Here is a 14,833-nt window from a genome sequence, read left to right as displayed (position 1 = left end):
GGATAGAAAACATGAGAAATTCCTTATGGTGGAAAATGTGGGAGGCTTCATTAAAGACAGGATGATAATATAGTTGATGGTGATGAATGTTGTGAAGGACAAAATATGTAATGACTGAAACAAATGTCTGACTTTAATTTGAGATTCACATAGATCATGACATGCCAATGTTATTGTGGTAGGACCATTTGTGGTAATGGTTGAAATTCAAGCTGAATGTTATTTACCTTATTACATAGATACCGTCCCAATTGTTGAGCTGTAGTTTAAGATGGCATATATCGTCAGTTAACTGTAGGTAGGATGCTAAGGTGAAGAGACATAGAACATGTTGGGATAGAGAGGAAAAATGTGAACGTGAACAAACATTTTCTCAACAGATGACAAGTTTATTTCAACTCAAATAATTTACAGCAGCTGCACTGGAGAAAAGTTTTGGTCATCGTCACCTTTGACCCCTTGTATTCACATTTAAAACAGAGGAGCTATTTACTGTGATGGTGCAGCAGGTTAGTGCAAAAGGCACAATGTGCTGCTATAAGAATGGAAGGAAAACAAAGGTCAAATGGTTGCCATGCACAGTATTGGGGGATGGATGTCATAACATAAGGTCAGGGTGAGAACACATAAATATCCTGTGGTGTGAGAGTTAGGTCAAATTCATATCTAACATACCTCCTGTACCATCATACAAATGTTGGTGATCGTGTGGTCAATTATACTACATACAGGGGGTGACGAAACCCAGAGACACCTTTGGCAAGCTAAGCCTGATGTGACGCCTATGGAGATGATAATTCTGAATGACAGGGTATGATGAGCATGAACTGAAAACAAAACAGACAGACATCAATCCATCTACTTTGAGGACAAAAACAACAAAGTAATATTAAGGCAATCTTTAAAATGGCCAGGCATTTTCCACAGGGAAGAAAATGAGAATCATTGCATTACAATGAATGGTTGCTGGGCTAACAACTCAATGCTTTGTCACCCATCAACCCAGGACAGTCTTTACTCTCTACTTATGAAGTGACACACTACAATGTATCTATAATGCAATATATTCAGCCCTGACTGAAAACACTAGACAAAAAGGATATGGATGCACCCACCTACAGCTGCATAGTCTCAACCTTAACATGAACTTCAGAACTAACAAGATACAGGAGATATCAGTGGAATTATGCAGTGCTATGGAGGGGGGAAGCATGTATTGTATGCCACGCTCAGTTAGCTACTGTAGGAAAACCAAGTTGATATGACAGCACCCTTAAAACCCATTGAAAATGAAACTCGAAAACCAATTCTCAAAATGATAAGGGATCAATTCAATCATCTGCAAATAAAACAAAGCTACAAGCTAGGATGTCTTTTGAGAAATTAATTGACAGATGAAAAATACGCAATTTAAAAAAGGAAGTAATTGCAACAAGAAAAACAATATAATGAGAATACTGTTCTGTCAAAACTGGAAATTAAAGTTTGGGGTAAAGGCTCATTGACAAAACAAAAATCTAAATAAAAAAAGGTACATCACATTTCAAATAGTTTGGAATGAATTGTTTTACATTTAATTATCATAGTTGTAATGCTGGTTCGCTGCTGTAAATTGATTGTGTTGCTTTTACATTCATTAAGTATATCAATAATGGAACAAATTGAAATAATTTTAAATACAGAGGGGAATCAAAATAGATGAATCGTTGCCAGTGAAGCGCTTTATATCATATACAGTAAATCATTCCACAATTACACACTTTTCCATCCCCTGAACCTACATTAAAACAAACATAGTTCTTAAAATAGAGCACAAGCAATTATTAACATGCATCCCAACTTTCAATTACTCAAGGGCCTACCAGTCATCAGCATACACTAAATTCAAGGAAAAATAGCATTCTTTCTGCTATGCATGACAAGATGTCAGAAGCATCACAAAACTTGATTTGAAGCAACAAGCTCAACTTATTGGAATAACATAGGAGTAAAGGAAAACTATGGTTGTAAAAGGAGGAAGATTGAGGTCCACTTGACATAGCCGGGCCTCTTGTCAGTTAAAATGGACCTTCCAGGTGCTATAAAAGGCTTGTGGCCTAAAACCCTTCTGGGGGCGAATAAGCCGGCCTTCCACCCACCCACCATTACAGGACTTTCAGAATGCAAGCAAGGATAAACCACTCAAGAACACACAAGTGAATGATGAAGACACTAAAGGGGAAGAGAAAGGCAGCGAAATCATATTTCAGTGTAACAACGGCCCGTTGTCTCGAGGAAATCAAAGGCTTTCACCATACACACATGAAGAGACACAGGAACTTGTATTACCCTGACTGGATTATGTGAGGGTCCAATGTGGGACGAAAATGGGACAAAGACTGGTGACAATGTGGAAGTGCAGTTCCCATTCAGTCAATTTCGCATCAGGACTTCTAGCTTTGCTGATATTGCATTTTGGAATTTTGTCACCAACGGCACGGGGGGCTCAGGCAAACTGTTTCTGTACTGAAATCAAGAGTTCCTACACATATTTACACAGTAGATACAGGCACTTATATGTCTTTGGTTGGAGTGACCCAACATTGCAGAGAAATGCATTCACAGAGCTTTACACCCCAGTATTATTTTCAGGGTTCAGTAGGCAACTGGTCATATTTTCTTCTACTTCCTCCTCGGCTATATTTCAGTTCTGACGGCGATCCTAGAGTTCTTCTTACCCCTCTGACAAGGCCACCTGAGAGGAGAGAAAAAATAAATTAATGCCGCTGCAGAATCATCCCTCTAACCGACTAGACCGTCACAGCGTACAAATGAGGACCCCAGGGATGTTATGCTGAATAACAGTGTCGTGGGAATTCCCTAATGAGCAGAGTCAACTGTAAAACAGGCGCAACCAGATTTTCGTAGTACTCAGGCATTTCAGGAATGCTCTGTCATAGATACTGTAATCAGACACCTGGAAATCTCAGTGTTTAATTTTCAAGTTTCCGTTTCAAGTTTTAATGTCACATGCACAAGTACAGTGAAATGCCTTTCTTGCAAACTCAAAACTCAAGAGAAATAAGAAGAAATATGAAAAACACAATAAGTAAGCAAGCAAGCAAACATATAGGGTCAGTTCCAATACAATATTTACAATGTGCAGGGATACTGGAGTGATGGAGATAGATATGTATAGGGGTGAGTAGGCAACAGGATGTAAGATAAACAGAGTAGCAGCAGCTTGTATGTGAGTGGGTGTGTGTGTGTGTGTGTGTAGAGTGTGTATATTATGTGTGAGTGAGCAGATGATGGACTGAGTATGTGTGAGTGTGCATAGAGTCAGTGTAAAAATAAAAGGTCAATAAGGATACAAGGTTAGTCTGTGTAGCTATTTCGTTAGCTATTTATCAGTCTTATTGCTTGGGGGATAGAAGCTGAGAGCCTGTTGGTGCCAGACTTGATGCACCGGTACCGCTTGCCATGCGGAAGCAGAGAGAATAGTCTATGGCTTGGGTGCTTGGAGTCTAACGATTTTCCGGGCCTTCCTACCACACTGCCTGATAGAGATGTCCTGGATGGCAGGGAGCTGGGCCCCAGTGATGTAATGAGCTGTCCGCACCACCCTCTGTAGCGCCATGCGATCGAGGGCGGTGCTATTGCCAAACCAGGCACTGATGCAGCCAGTCAAAATGCTCTCAATGGTACAGCTGAATAACTTTGAGGATTTGAGGGCCCATGCCAAATTTTTTCAACCTCCTGAGGGGGAAGAGGCGCTGTCGAGCCTTCTTCATGACTGTGCGCGTGTGTTTGGACCATTTTAAGTCTTTTGGACACTGAGGAACTTGAAGCTCCGTCGATGTTGATGGGGGTGTGCTCCCCCCCCCCCCCTCCCCTCCCCCCTCCCCCCTTTCCTGTAGTCCACGATCAGTTCCTTGGTCTTACTGACGTTGAGGGAGAGGTTGTTGTTCTGGCACCACACTACCAGGTCACTGACCTCCTCCCTATAGGCTGACTCATCATCGCCGGTGATCAGGCCTACCACCGTCATGTCGTCAGCAAACTTGATGATGGTGTTGGAGTTGTGCGTGGCCATGCAGTCGTGGGTGAACAGGGAGTACAGGAGGGGACTAAGCACACACCCATGTGGGTCCCCAGTGTTGTGGGTCAGTGTGATGGAGGTGATGTTGCCTACCCTCACCACCTGGGGATGGCCCGTCAGGAAGTCCAGGATCCAGTTGCAGAGAGAGGTGTTCAGACCCAGTCCTAAGCATGGTGACGAGCTTGGAGGGGACAATGGCGTTGAACGCTGAGCTGTAGTCAATGAACAGCATTCTCATAGGTATTCCTCTTATCTAGGTGGGTGAGGACAGTGTGGAGAGCAATTGAGATTGCTTCATCTATGGATCTGTTGGGGCGGTATGCAAATTGGAGTGGGTCTAGGGTGTCTGGGATGGTGGAGTTAATGTGTGCCATAACCAGCCTCTCAAAGCACTTCATGATTACAGAAGTGAGTGCTACAGGACAGTAGTCATTATGGCATGAAGCATTAGAGTTCTTGGGGACAGGAATCTTAAAACATGTGGGGATTACAGACTGGAACAAGGAGAGGTTGAAAATGACAGTGAATATGCCTGCCAGCTGTTTTGCGCATGCTCTGCGAACACGCCCTGGAATCGGGCCCTGTGGCCTTGCGTGTGTTGACCTGATTAAAGACCTTTCTCACATCGGCCTTGGAGAGCGAGATCCCCCAATCCTCTCGGTCGGTTACTGCCCTCACACCCGGCACGATGTCGGTGTTGTCAAAGTGTGCATAAAATGCATTAAGTTCGTCTGGTAGAGAGGTATATTTGGGCAGATCACTTCCTTTGTAATCGGTAATGGACTGTAGCCCCTGCCACATGCGGCGGGCGTAGGAGCCTGTGTAATATGATTCAACCTTATTCCTATATTGTCCTTTTGCTCGTTTGATGACTCTGCGGAGGTCATAGCGGGACTTCTTGTACTTATTCCTGTCCTCCACTGTTGCCTCAGGATTGTCTACGATAGCTCTGTGTGTGGTAGCCCGGTCCTTTAGCGCCAACCTCAGTGTTAATACAGGGCTTTTGATTGGAGAAGCAGCGATCCCTCACCGTGGGGACAATGTCGCTGATACATTTTCGAATGAAGCAGGTGACGGTAGTTAGCTCGTCAATGTTATCGGTGGAGTCTCTAAACATATTCCAATCAGCGCTAGCAAAGCAGCATAATCTCAGATTCTGGTGACCATTTCTCAGAGCGAGTCACGGGTACTTCCGGTCTGAATTTCTGCTTGTAAACAGTACGGAGTCATTATCTGATTTGCCGAATGGCGGACAAGGGCGGGCCTTGTAAGCTTGCTTGTGGGTAGAATAACAGTGGTGTAGGACTTTATCGCCCCTAGGGGCATTGGAGACGTGTTGATGAAAATTGGGCATCACGTGTCCTAGTGACACTAAATAAAAATCGCCGACAACCAGAAAAGCAGCCTCGATGTAGGTTTTCTTGCTTGTTTATAGCCTTGTACAGTTCGTTAAGTGCCAGCTTGTTATTTTTCTTGTCCTGAGGTGCAATGTATACAACAGTCACGATAACAGCTGAAAACTCCCTCGGGAGGTAGAAGGGTCGGCATTTTTTGGTTTTATTAACAAAATGACAGTTTTACCCCAGAGACTCATCTTGGCAATATCTTTTCACACTGTCTAATGCGATATAAAAAAGATGACTAGCTGTGTTGTGCTGTGTATTATTGCTCTGTTAGTGGGGGAAATGTATAAACTGACCCAAGATCAGTGTCTAAGGGCAACTTCACCTTACACCTACCTTTTCAGGGCAGAAGTCGGGGTTGGTGGTTGTCCGTACTTTCCCTGGCCGGCCCTTGATGACAGCATAACAGAACATGGTGATGACCATCACAAAGAGGAAGTAGCTGGTGTGCATTAGGTGCAGGTTGATAAGTGAGCGGTCGTCCTACAAAGAGAGAGAAATAGCCTCAGCGACAGGTAAACTCTCTCATGAAGGACGACATACTGTATACTGTACTTGGAAACTGGCTATTTCCTCTAATAGCAAAACCCATTTATTGTTCCTGTCACTTCAAATATAAATATGTTTTAGGAAAACTGGTTGGTAATTGAATAATGCTACTGGTCCCCTAGGATACATCTGGTTAAAGTCAAATGTAATTTAATTGCAAATAGAGCAATATTGCAGAAGCACAATCTTTAGTCATTTAGAACATATTAGCTAATGCTCACTTGGGGATTTAGATTTACAGTTGATATTATGAATGCATTATAGAATTGAATTGGAGAGAACACACAAGGAAGATAAAAATCACTCATTCATGATATATGAAGTTACACATAATTAAACTACACAAGAGCTTATGTCCAAGGTGTGTACCAAAAACAGTACTTTTCTTCTTCTTAAAGGACTCATTTTGATTACATACATTAGTACACAAAAGTATGTGGACACCTGCTCGAACATTTCATTCCAAAATCATGGGCATTAATATGGAGTTGGTCCCCCCTTTGCTGCTATAACAGGGACTTGCGTCCATTCAGCTACAAGAGCTTTAGTGAGGTCGGGCACTGATGTTGGGCAATTAGGCCTGGCTCACAGTCAGCGTTCCAATTCATCCCAAAGGTGTTCGATGGGATTGAGGTCAGGGCTCTGTGCAGGCCAGTCAAGTTCTTCCACACCGATCTCGACAAAACATTTCTGTATGGACCTTGCTTTTTGCACGGGGGCATTGTCATGCTGAAACAGGAAAGGGCCTTCCCCAAACTGTTGCCACAAAGTCTGTCTAGAATGTCATTGTATGCTGTAGCGTTAAGATTTCCCTTCACAGGAACTAAGTGGCCTAGCCGAACCATGAAAAAACAGCCCCAGACCATTATTCCTCCTCCACCAAACCTTACAGTTGGCACTATGCATTAGGGCACGTAACGTAATTGCCCAACATCAGTGCCCGACCTCACTAATGTTCGTGGCTGAATGGAAGGAAGTCCCTGCAGCAATGTTCCAACATCTAGTGGAAAGCCTTCCCAGAAGAGTCGAGGTTGTTATAGCAGCAAAGGGGGGGACCAACTCCATATTAATGCCATGATTTTGGAATGAGATGTTCGACAAGCATACTTTTGGCCATGTAGTGTATAAGACTTTACTCTCAAAAGTTCTGTCTAAACCCTCAGCAAGATCATCCACAGACACAGTCTGCGTCTGAAATGGCACCCATAGGGCACTGGTTAAAAGCTGTGCACTATATAGAGGATACGATTCCATTAGGGAGTCGGACATAAAATACCACTGCTGCAGACAGTGGCTGCTGACTCACGTCTGGCACAATGACGGTCAGCTTGGGGTTGAGGGTGTGGTACACCTTCCCGATTGCTCCTTTGTAACACCAGAAAGGGTTGTAGTCCTGCGTGTACTTGGTGTCTGAGTCGCGGGCCGTGGTGAAGATCTTGTACCAGGACGTGGCGTTGGTGTACGTCTCTGGGACACAGTGGGGCGGCTGCCTGGAAGGCAACATTTAATACACTTTAATACCTTGCCCTGTTCCATTCTATTTTGTTATGGTCAGGTGACGTGGTCATGAAAAATCTCTGGGTTCTGTGTTAAGACTATTCTGTTTGGACCATGACGTTTCGCACCAAAGCTTAGTATTCAGTTTGATAAAACGTTAATTTAATACAAAATACAAATGTCCCCTTGTACCATAGGACGACTGATATTCTACAAACAGTGTGCACTTAGTTGTCACAGTGTTACTGATGTGAGGTTATTCACTGTCATGAGCAATTGACTGATGATCAGTTTTATTCCAATGTCAAATATTTGTACTATTTCACTATACATATTACAAGATTGCCTAAATGATAGTCCAACATTGACTTTCAAATACCGGGCCTAGTCATGAAATACAAAGATAATTTAGTATATGGATGCATCACAATTCAGGGGTATAGTGGCACTCACACTGTGACAGGGAAGACGTTGCTGGCAGCAGTGATGGTCATACAGGTGCTAAACACCACTTGCTCACAGTGGCCGTGCAGCACGCACTCATCAGAATTCCATGACGCTGGCAGCGTGAAGGTGATGTTCATCTCCTCGTGGGCGTCCCTGCCTTTGAGGACACACACGTAAGCAATATTCCCTCTAAGCTGCGTGCGCGCAGCTCCCCTCGGACTGCAGCGCAGAAGAAATATGAGCCCGTGCAGAGAATCACGAGATTGAACTTCACTCAACTTAATACCAGGTTCCCCTTTAGTTAACACTATCAATGTTTCGCTCTACTGTGGGAATTGTGATCGAATCAACGCAATATTAGCCACTTTCAATGTAATATACCAAAACAAAAACAAACTATGCAAGATTTAGTATGCAAAACTAACTGTGCAAGAGATTTTCTTGTAGGCAGTGCGCATTGAAGTAGGATACTATTGCATTGACAGGCACGACTCAGGCCCATACTCTACACAGATTGAATCACCATAACCAATCAGAGCTGCAGTAGGCCTATATGCAAATAGCCATTGCCATATATGGATCTGTGCCATTCACTTTGAACTGGACTGTGTTTAGGCTACAGTATGAGCGGTCTGAGTAGATGCGCTTGTTTTGAGCTCAAAGTGAGAGCTGCATGTAGCCACGTGTGCACATTTGTTCATATTCTTTGCTAGTTAGTGAGTTATTAGCCCAGTTATAGCTAATTTCTAGTCAACAATGGGGAGTGGTTGCTTCCAACAAGAGCACAATATGTGTGCATTTCTAGCCATCTTTGAAAAGCAAGTCAGGTAAAGAGCTTTTTTATGTCTTAAAGTGGAAGTGTTGTATTTTGAGACGGTCTTGAATAAGCTAAGTAGCCAATAGGCAGAGCGTAGAATAATTTGTCTGATTGTCTGTAATAATTGTATGGGAATAATAATACATTTTATTTTGTAAAGTGGTTTCTTGCATCAAACACAACATTTTCAGTCAACACCTTGTCTGAAGTACAAGTGCATACACAGGTTAATGTCAAGCCCTGCATGTTATTTTTTTTTTTTTAAGTCTCATGGAATGTAAGCATGGAACACCACAGATACGCTGCTACTGTAAGCTATTTCCATGTTAAAATGTTACGAGATGTATTTTTCTCCATTGTTTTAGATGGAAGGCTGCTCTGGTAGGCCTACATTATGACTAAATAGCCAAAGTAGCCTACTTAGCCACTTAAAACGGGTACAGCCTCAGTGTTCACAGTAAATGCGTTGCACAGAATTTTCACAACGTTCAAGTTTGCGCTCAGCAGACCTGATATTTGCTCAGTACCTAATTTTTTGTGCGGAAACATTGCTTGTAAGTACTCCGACAGGTAAAACAGCATCACGGTTGGCCCCTGGACATGTAAAGATTGAGCAGGTGACATGAGCTCCACTGTAAGGAATATGACTTAACATGTGTCCTGCAACAGCCCATATTACCCTCCATCAATACAGTGAGGGAAAAAAGTATTTGATCCCCTGCTGATTTTGTAAGTTTGCCCACTGACAAAGACATGATCAGTCTATAATTTTAATAGTAGGTTTATTTGAACAGTGAGAGACAGAATAACAACAAAAAAATCAAGAAAAACGCATGTCTAACATTTTATGAATTTATTTGCATTTTAATGAGGGAAATAAGTATTTGACCCCTCTGCAAAACATGACTTAGTACTTGGTTGCAAAACCCTTGTTGGCAATCACAGAGGTCAGATGTTTCTTGTAGTTGGCCACCAGGTTTGCACACATCTCAGGAGGGATTTTGTCCCACTCCTCTTTGCAGATCTTCTCCAAGTCATTAAGGTTTCGAGCCTGACGTTTGGCAACTCGAACCTTCAGCTCCCTCCACAGATTTTCTATGGGATTAAGGTCTGGAGACTGGCTAGGCCACTCCAGCACCTTAATGTGCTTCTTCTTGAGCCACTCCTTTGTTGCCTTGGCCGTGTGTTCTGGGTCATTGTCATGCTGGAATACCCATCCACGACCCATTTTCAATGCCCTGGCTGAGGGAAGGAGGTTCTCACCCAAGATTTGATGGTACATGGCCCTGTCCATCGTCCCTTTGACGCGGTGAAGTTGTCCTGTCCCCTTAGCAGAAAAACACCCCCAAAGCATAATGTTTCCACCTCCATGTTTGACGGTGGGGATGGTGTTCTTGGGGTCATAGGCAGCATTCCTCCTCCTCCAAACATGGCGAGTTGAGTTGATGCCAAAGAGCTCGATTTTGGTCTCATCTGACCACAACACTTTCACCCAGTTCTTCTCTGAATCATTCAGATGTTCATTGGCAAACTTCAGACGGGCCTGTATGTGTGCTTTCTTGAGCAGGGGGACCTTGCGGGCGCTGCAGGATTTCAGTCCTTCACGGCGTAGTGTGTTACCAATTGTTTTCTTGGTGACTATGGTCCCAGCTGCCTTGAGATCATTGACAAGATCCTCCCGTGTAGTTCTGGGCTGATTCCTCACCGTTCTCATGATCATTGCAACTCCACGAGGTGAGATCTTGCATGGAGCCCTAGGCCGAGGGAGATTGACTGTCTTTTGTGTTTCTTCCATTTGCGAATAATCGCACCAACTGTTGTCACCTTCTCACTAAGCTGCTTGGCGATGGTCTTGTAGCCCATTCCAGCCTTGTGTAGGTCTACAATCTTGTCCCTGACATCCTTGGAGAGCTCTTTGGTCTTGGCCATGGTGGAGAGTTTGGAATCTGATTGATTGATTGCTTCTGTGGACAGGTGTCTATTATACAGGTAACAAACTGAGATTAGGAGCATTCCCTTTAAGAGTGTGCTCCTAATCTCAGCTCGTTACCTGTATAAAAGACACCTGGGAGCCAGAAATCTTTCTGATTGAGAGGGGGTGAAATACTTATTTCCCTCATTAAAATGCAAATTAATTTATAACATTTCTGACATGCGTTTTTCTGGATTTTCTTGTTGTTATTCTGTCTCTCACTGTTCAAATAAACCTACCATTAAAATTATAGACTGATAATTTCTTTGTCAGTGGGCAAACGTACAAAATCAGCAGGGGCTCAAATACTTTTTTCCCTCACTGTATATGTCATTCAATTCACATGTAAAGTTGTATTTTGGGGGGGAAACACACACTGACTGCATGGATTTTTCTGACATTGAAATCTTTGGGCGGCCAAAAAAACTATTGGGATGGAAAAACACTGAATGTAAACTACTTAAATCAGATTTCAAGTATGTAGAAAAGACAATGGACCTATATATTTTTTTTTATAATATCATATTTGAGAACTAACTACCTAGATAAAAGTCAGGGATAATTAAAAATTCCAAAAACAATGGATTTAGCAGTATTGATTTTATTATTATGTTTGAGAGAAAAGAACAGTACTTGCCATGGCAAAACGCACAGAATTTTAGGAAATTTGCTTTAAAAACTGCAAAATTCTATCAGCTCAATGGCAGACTATGTAGAATAGCATGAAATAAGCTTTAAATCTGAAAAGAATTTTCTCAACTTTATGGAGAAATTTGTAGAATTGCAGGAAATTGGCTTGAATTCAATAATGTCTCTACACCGCCAAGATGATGGCCTTTAAAATGATGCCACGCCTCCTACCACCCCCTAAGCCCCTTTTGATCCAGAAAACCCTGGACTGCAAACATACATACTCAAACAGTCAGACAGCTTTGAGACTGGCCTGCTATGCCCATGCAAAGCCTGGCCTGCAGGTGACATGCACAGAGAAGGCATTTGGCATTGATTTCTAATAATCCTTATGTTGACAAGGGACTATTGTTTCAGTTGAGCCGCAAAATGCTAAAAAAAACGGAAAACAATACATCAATACCTCTTCAGTCTGGGCCTGAACCGCACTCCCTAGCAACAGAGGCCGACGGCACTTTGTTCTGCTCCCTACCACGGGACAGACTGGGAGGAGTATCCGGACTACTAGCGACTGATTGACTATACAATGCTTCACTGTTCACTTCCACTGAGCCACTCTTTAAGCTCCCCGTGAAAAGTGGTAACTCAAAACCGATCGATAAAGGATTGACTGAACCACCAAAGAACTGGCTAACAGCAACACCCAGAGTCCTGAGAAGTTGTGACAAAAACACAAAACAAATGCTTACACAAAGGATGGCTACTTACAGTCATAAAGCCACCGCTTTCCTGCATCCACCTGCAGGTGAAGCGAACACACAACTAAAATAATAATGTATTGGCTTGGACTGTCAAATAACACACTTCAACACAAAGGAGCTTTTTTAGACTTTGCATCCACCATAGTTGCTGGACCTGTGCTGAAAAGGACAATGTGAAAGAAAACATTTGAGCAGTTCGGCACGATAGTGTGAAAAGGATTAATACACATAGACCCTGTAACATGTGGAGGAAGTAGGGACTGAAGACGCAAGTGGACTCACCAGCCAGGCCGACCTGTCCCACCAGCACGGTGGCGTAGAGGTGGGTGATGTTACGCGAGTAGCCCCCAAAAGGCCTCAGTGGGTCCAGGGTAAGGGTGATGGGCACAGAGATATTGATTGGGCCCGGGTCCTCCAGAAGCAGCGGGGCCTGCGTGCTGGAGCGCGCCTGGCCGCTGGTCACCGTGCTTTCGGGCGTGGTTGACTCGTTCAGGCTGTGCTTGAGCGTCTCATTCTCTGATACGCAGAAGTCAATCTCGTTGAAGCGCAGCAGGAAGATGTTCCAGTCCTGGAGAAGAAGGGGAGGAGACTGAGCCATACATCTATCCATATGTGGCTCTGGTCTTGAATAGCACAGCTTATGGCTGTTTACTATTTTTTTTATAATCATCACCAATAGTATGTTAGGTTAATTGTGACTATCACATCACAATTCATGAAATGAGCTTGGCTAAATGAACTAATAACTTTGATGTATGACAGCCATGTATAGTTCAACTTCAGAAATCAAGAAACCTCCTGCTGCATGGGTTTTGTACATGTTCCTATGATAGCATCAGCATTGATTTACCAGTGGGAGGTGTGTCCCTCCTACCTCAGTCATCTCTGGGGATTTTATCTCCTTGATCTTGAAAAAGTAGCCGATGGTGAGGAAGGCGATGGCCACGGCGCTGACGCTGACCATAAAGATGACCAGTGGCGGACGATTATTGATGTAGCTCCTCAGGTTCTCCAGAGGATTCAACAGGTACACCTGCAGACAGACAAGGCATGCACACTTAATTTGATTTCACTGTGCCTCAGGCTCACACAATGCCAGGTCTCAACGCATCAAGCTTGATGAAAAGTGTCACGAAGACAAACACAATGGACACAAATACTCAAAGGCATTTGCTGTGTGGCTAACTGGAGAAAATAATGAGCTTGAGATACTGGCAGAAACTTTATGAAAAAACAGCATGGTTGATTAGCTCAACTGGGGCACAGAGAGGGATTGTTTATGACAATCATTAATTTGCATTTGCTCCACAAAGAAGTGGTTTTCATGGTTCAAGAAACGTATTGCTGCAAAGCGGGAAGAAACAGTATTAGAGTTTGGCATCCTTGTCAGAAAACAAACGAATTAGATGGCGTGAGGTAATGAGAATGTCTACTTACCTTTTTCATCAAAGACATGAACACACATCTGACATAACTCCATAGTGAATTGCGTGAGTACATCACTGGGCCCTCAACAGGGCTGCCAAACCACTATGCACGTTGCCAAAGAGAAACTATTGCGCTGCTTCCCCGTTCTTTGAATACAGCGAAAATGCCTGAAAGTCAATGTCCTTAGTTCAAGCTCACACTAAATGGGGTGCCATGCAACCTTGCATAAGACCTGAAAGACAAGGGATACTCCTGTTGAAACATGCTGCACACACTTTGATTGTTGTTGTTTTTTTACTTAAGGATCTCTTTTAGCCTCATCACAGGCTGCTTGTTGGCAAGTTCTTCGGGATCCAATTTGACAATATAAAGGCATGAATGACAACAATAAACCTTGGTTGGTACAATTCTAGTTGAGTTGGTTTACATAGCTAACTAGCTCCCCATCTATCTGCCAAGTAAAGTAGAATTACATTACTAAACGTTAGCTTGCGCTGGTTGCATATTAAAAACGACAAATTCACAAACGTTAGCTAGTAGTTAGGTAGCTAGTTAATTCAAAATGACCTGTGTCGATGTGAGTATGATATAGTTAGCTAACTATGGCTGCAATTAGTTAACGTTAGCTAGCTAACGTTAATAAATGTAATATACATGAATGGCAAGACACTGCCACTGGTAATGATTTTAGCTAGTTTGTTAGCTAACATGTGGATTGCAAACAACCGAGTTGATTACTTGTCAACTTCCTAAACTAGCTACCAGCTAGTCAAACGACTAACTAGCTAACGTTAGCCAAAACAATCAACATTTACAGCAGATGGTTTACTGTAACTAACGTAGGAATGCTAACGTCGTTAGCTACCTAGCTAGCCAAATACACCGAAACCGGTTTTAACTAAAGTTAGCCATAGTAAAATGCATTAATTACGTGGGGTGCATGGAGTTAGTTATATCGAACACATTAACTATAGATAATAGTTCTCTATAATACAAATTAAAAACAACTCACCATTTTCTCAGTGCGCACGAAGTTAGCAGATATTGTGTGGCTTCGCTGACGGGCTAACTAGCGCGCGCTACTTGCTAACAGAGTAGTCGCAGAGTCCGGGGAAAAGTAAAGGCCGGGGAATGGGGACAGTCGGGATTTTAGTTTTGAAATAACCACTTACTCCTTCTCATTATTTGCCTGTCCCAGCGAGGCTCAAATGTTACAAATCCGTTTGTTTATTAACCTTGTTTGACTCA

General features: G+C 43.0%; 1 protein-coding gene across 3 annotated transcripts; it reads right to left on the bottom strand.

Moving 5' to 3' along the window:
- Positions 1–368: 368 nt before the first annotated feature.
- On the bottom strand, positions 369–14,685 carry tmem248 (transmembrane protein 248). Of its 3 annotated transcripts, none has more exons than XM_084178711.1 (8): positions 14,598–14,685; positions 13,595–13,817; positions 13,032–13,190; positions 12,440–12,725; positions 7,984–8,134; positions 7,340–7,523; positions 5,821–5,967; positions 369–2,734 (listed from the first exon to the last, which is right to left on the bottom strand). In XM_084178711.1, exons 2-8 carry the CDS (start codon positions 13,655–13,657, stop codon positions 2,714–2,716), a joined length of 1,011 nt encoding a protein of 336 aa, XP_084034837.1. In that variant the 5' UTR covers positions 13,658–13,817; positions 14,598–14,685; the 3' UTR covers positions 369–2,713. The 3 variants fall into 3 exon arrangements, with proteins under 3 accessions (XP_084034837.1, XP_084034838.1, XP_084034839.1); XM_084178713.1 differs by having other exon boundaries at positions 1,702–2,734; positions 5,817–5,967; XM_084178712.1 differs by lacking the exon at positions 13,595–13,817 and having other exon boundaries at positions 14,598–14,683.
- Between the last annotated feature and the right edge of the window lie 148 nt (positions 14,686–14,833).

This window comes from Coregonus lavaretus, assembly GCF_964263955.1.
Source record: "Coregonus lavaretus genome assembly, chromosome: 15".
NCBI classification, from domain to species: Eukaryota; Metazoa; Chordata; class Actinopteri; order Salmoniformes; family Salmonidae; genus Coregonus; species Coregonus lavaretus.
Note: the sequence above shows the minus strand (reverse complement) of the source record. Positions and strands in the feature narration are given on the sequence as shown.

What these genes read in the sequence shown, in the direction of transcription:
- tmem248 (XM_084178713.1), bottom strand. Translation starts at nt 13,657, where the DNA reads ATGTACTCACGCAATTCACTATGGAGTTATGTCAGATGTGTGTTCATG. An exon ending in GGGACAGGTCGGCCTGGCTG is followed by an intron (nt 8,135 to 12,439) that starts GTGAGTCCACTT and finishes GTGTCCTCAAAG; the next exon opens with GCAGGGACGCCCACGAGGAG. An exon ending in CTTCTGCCCTGAAAAGGTAG is followed by an intron (nt 2,735 to 5,816) that starts GTGTAAGGTGAA and finishes CTCTCCTCTCAG; the next exon opens with GTGGCCTTGTCAGAGGGGTA.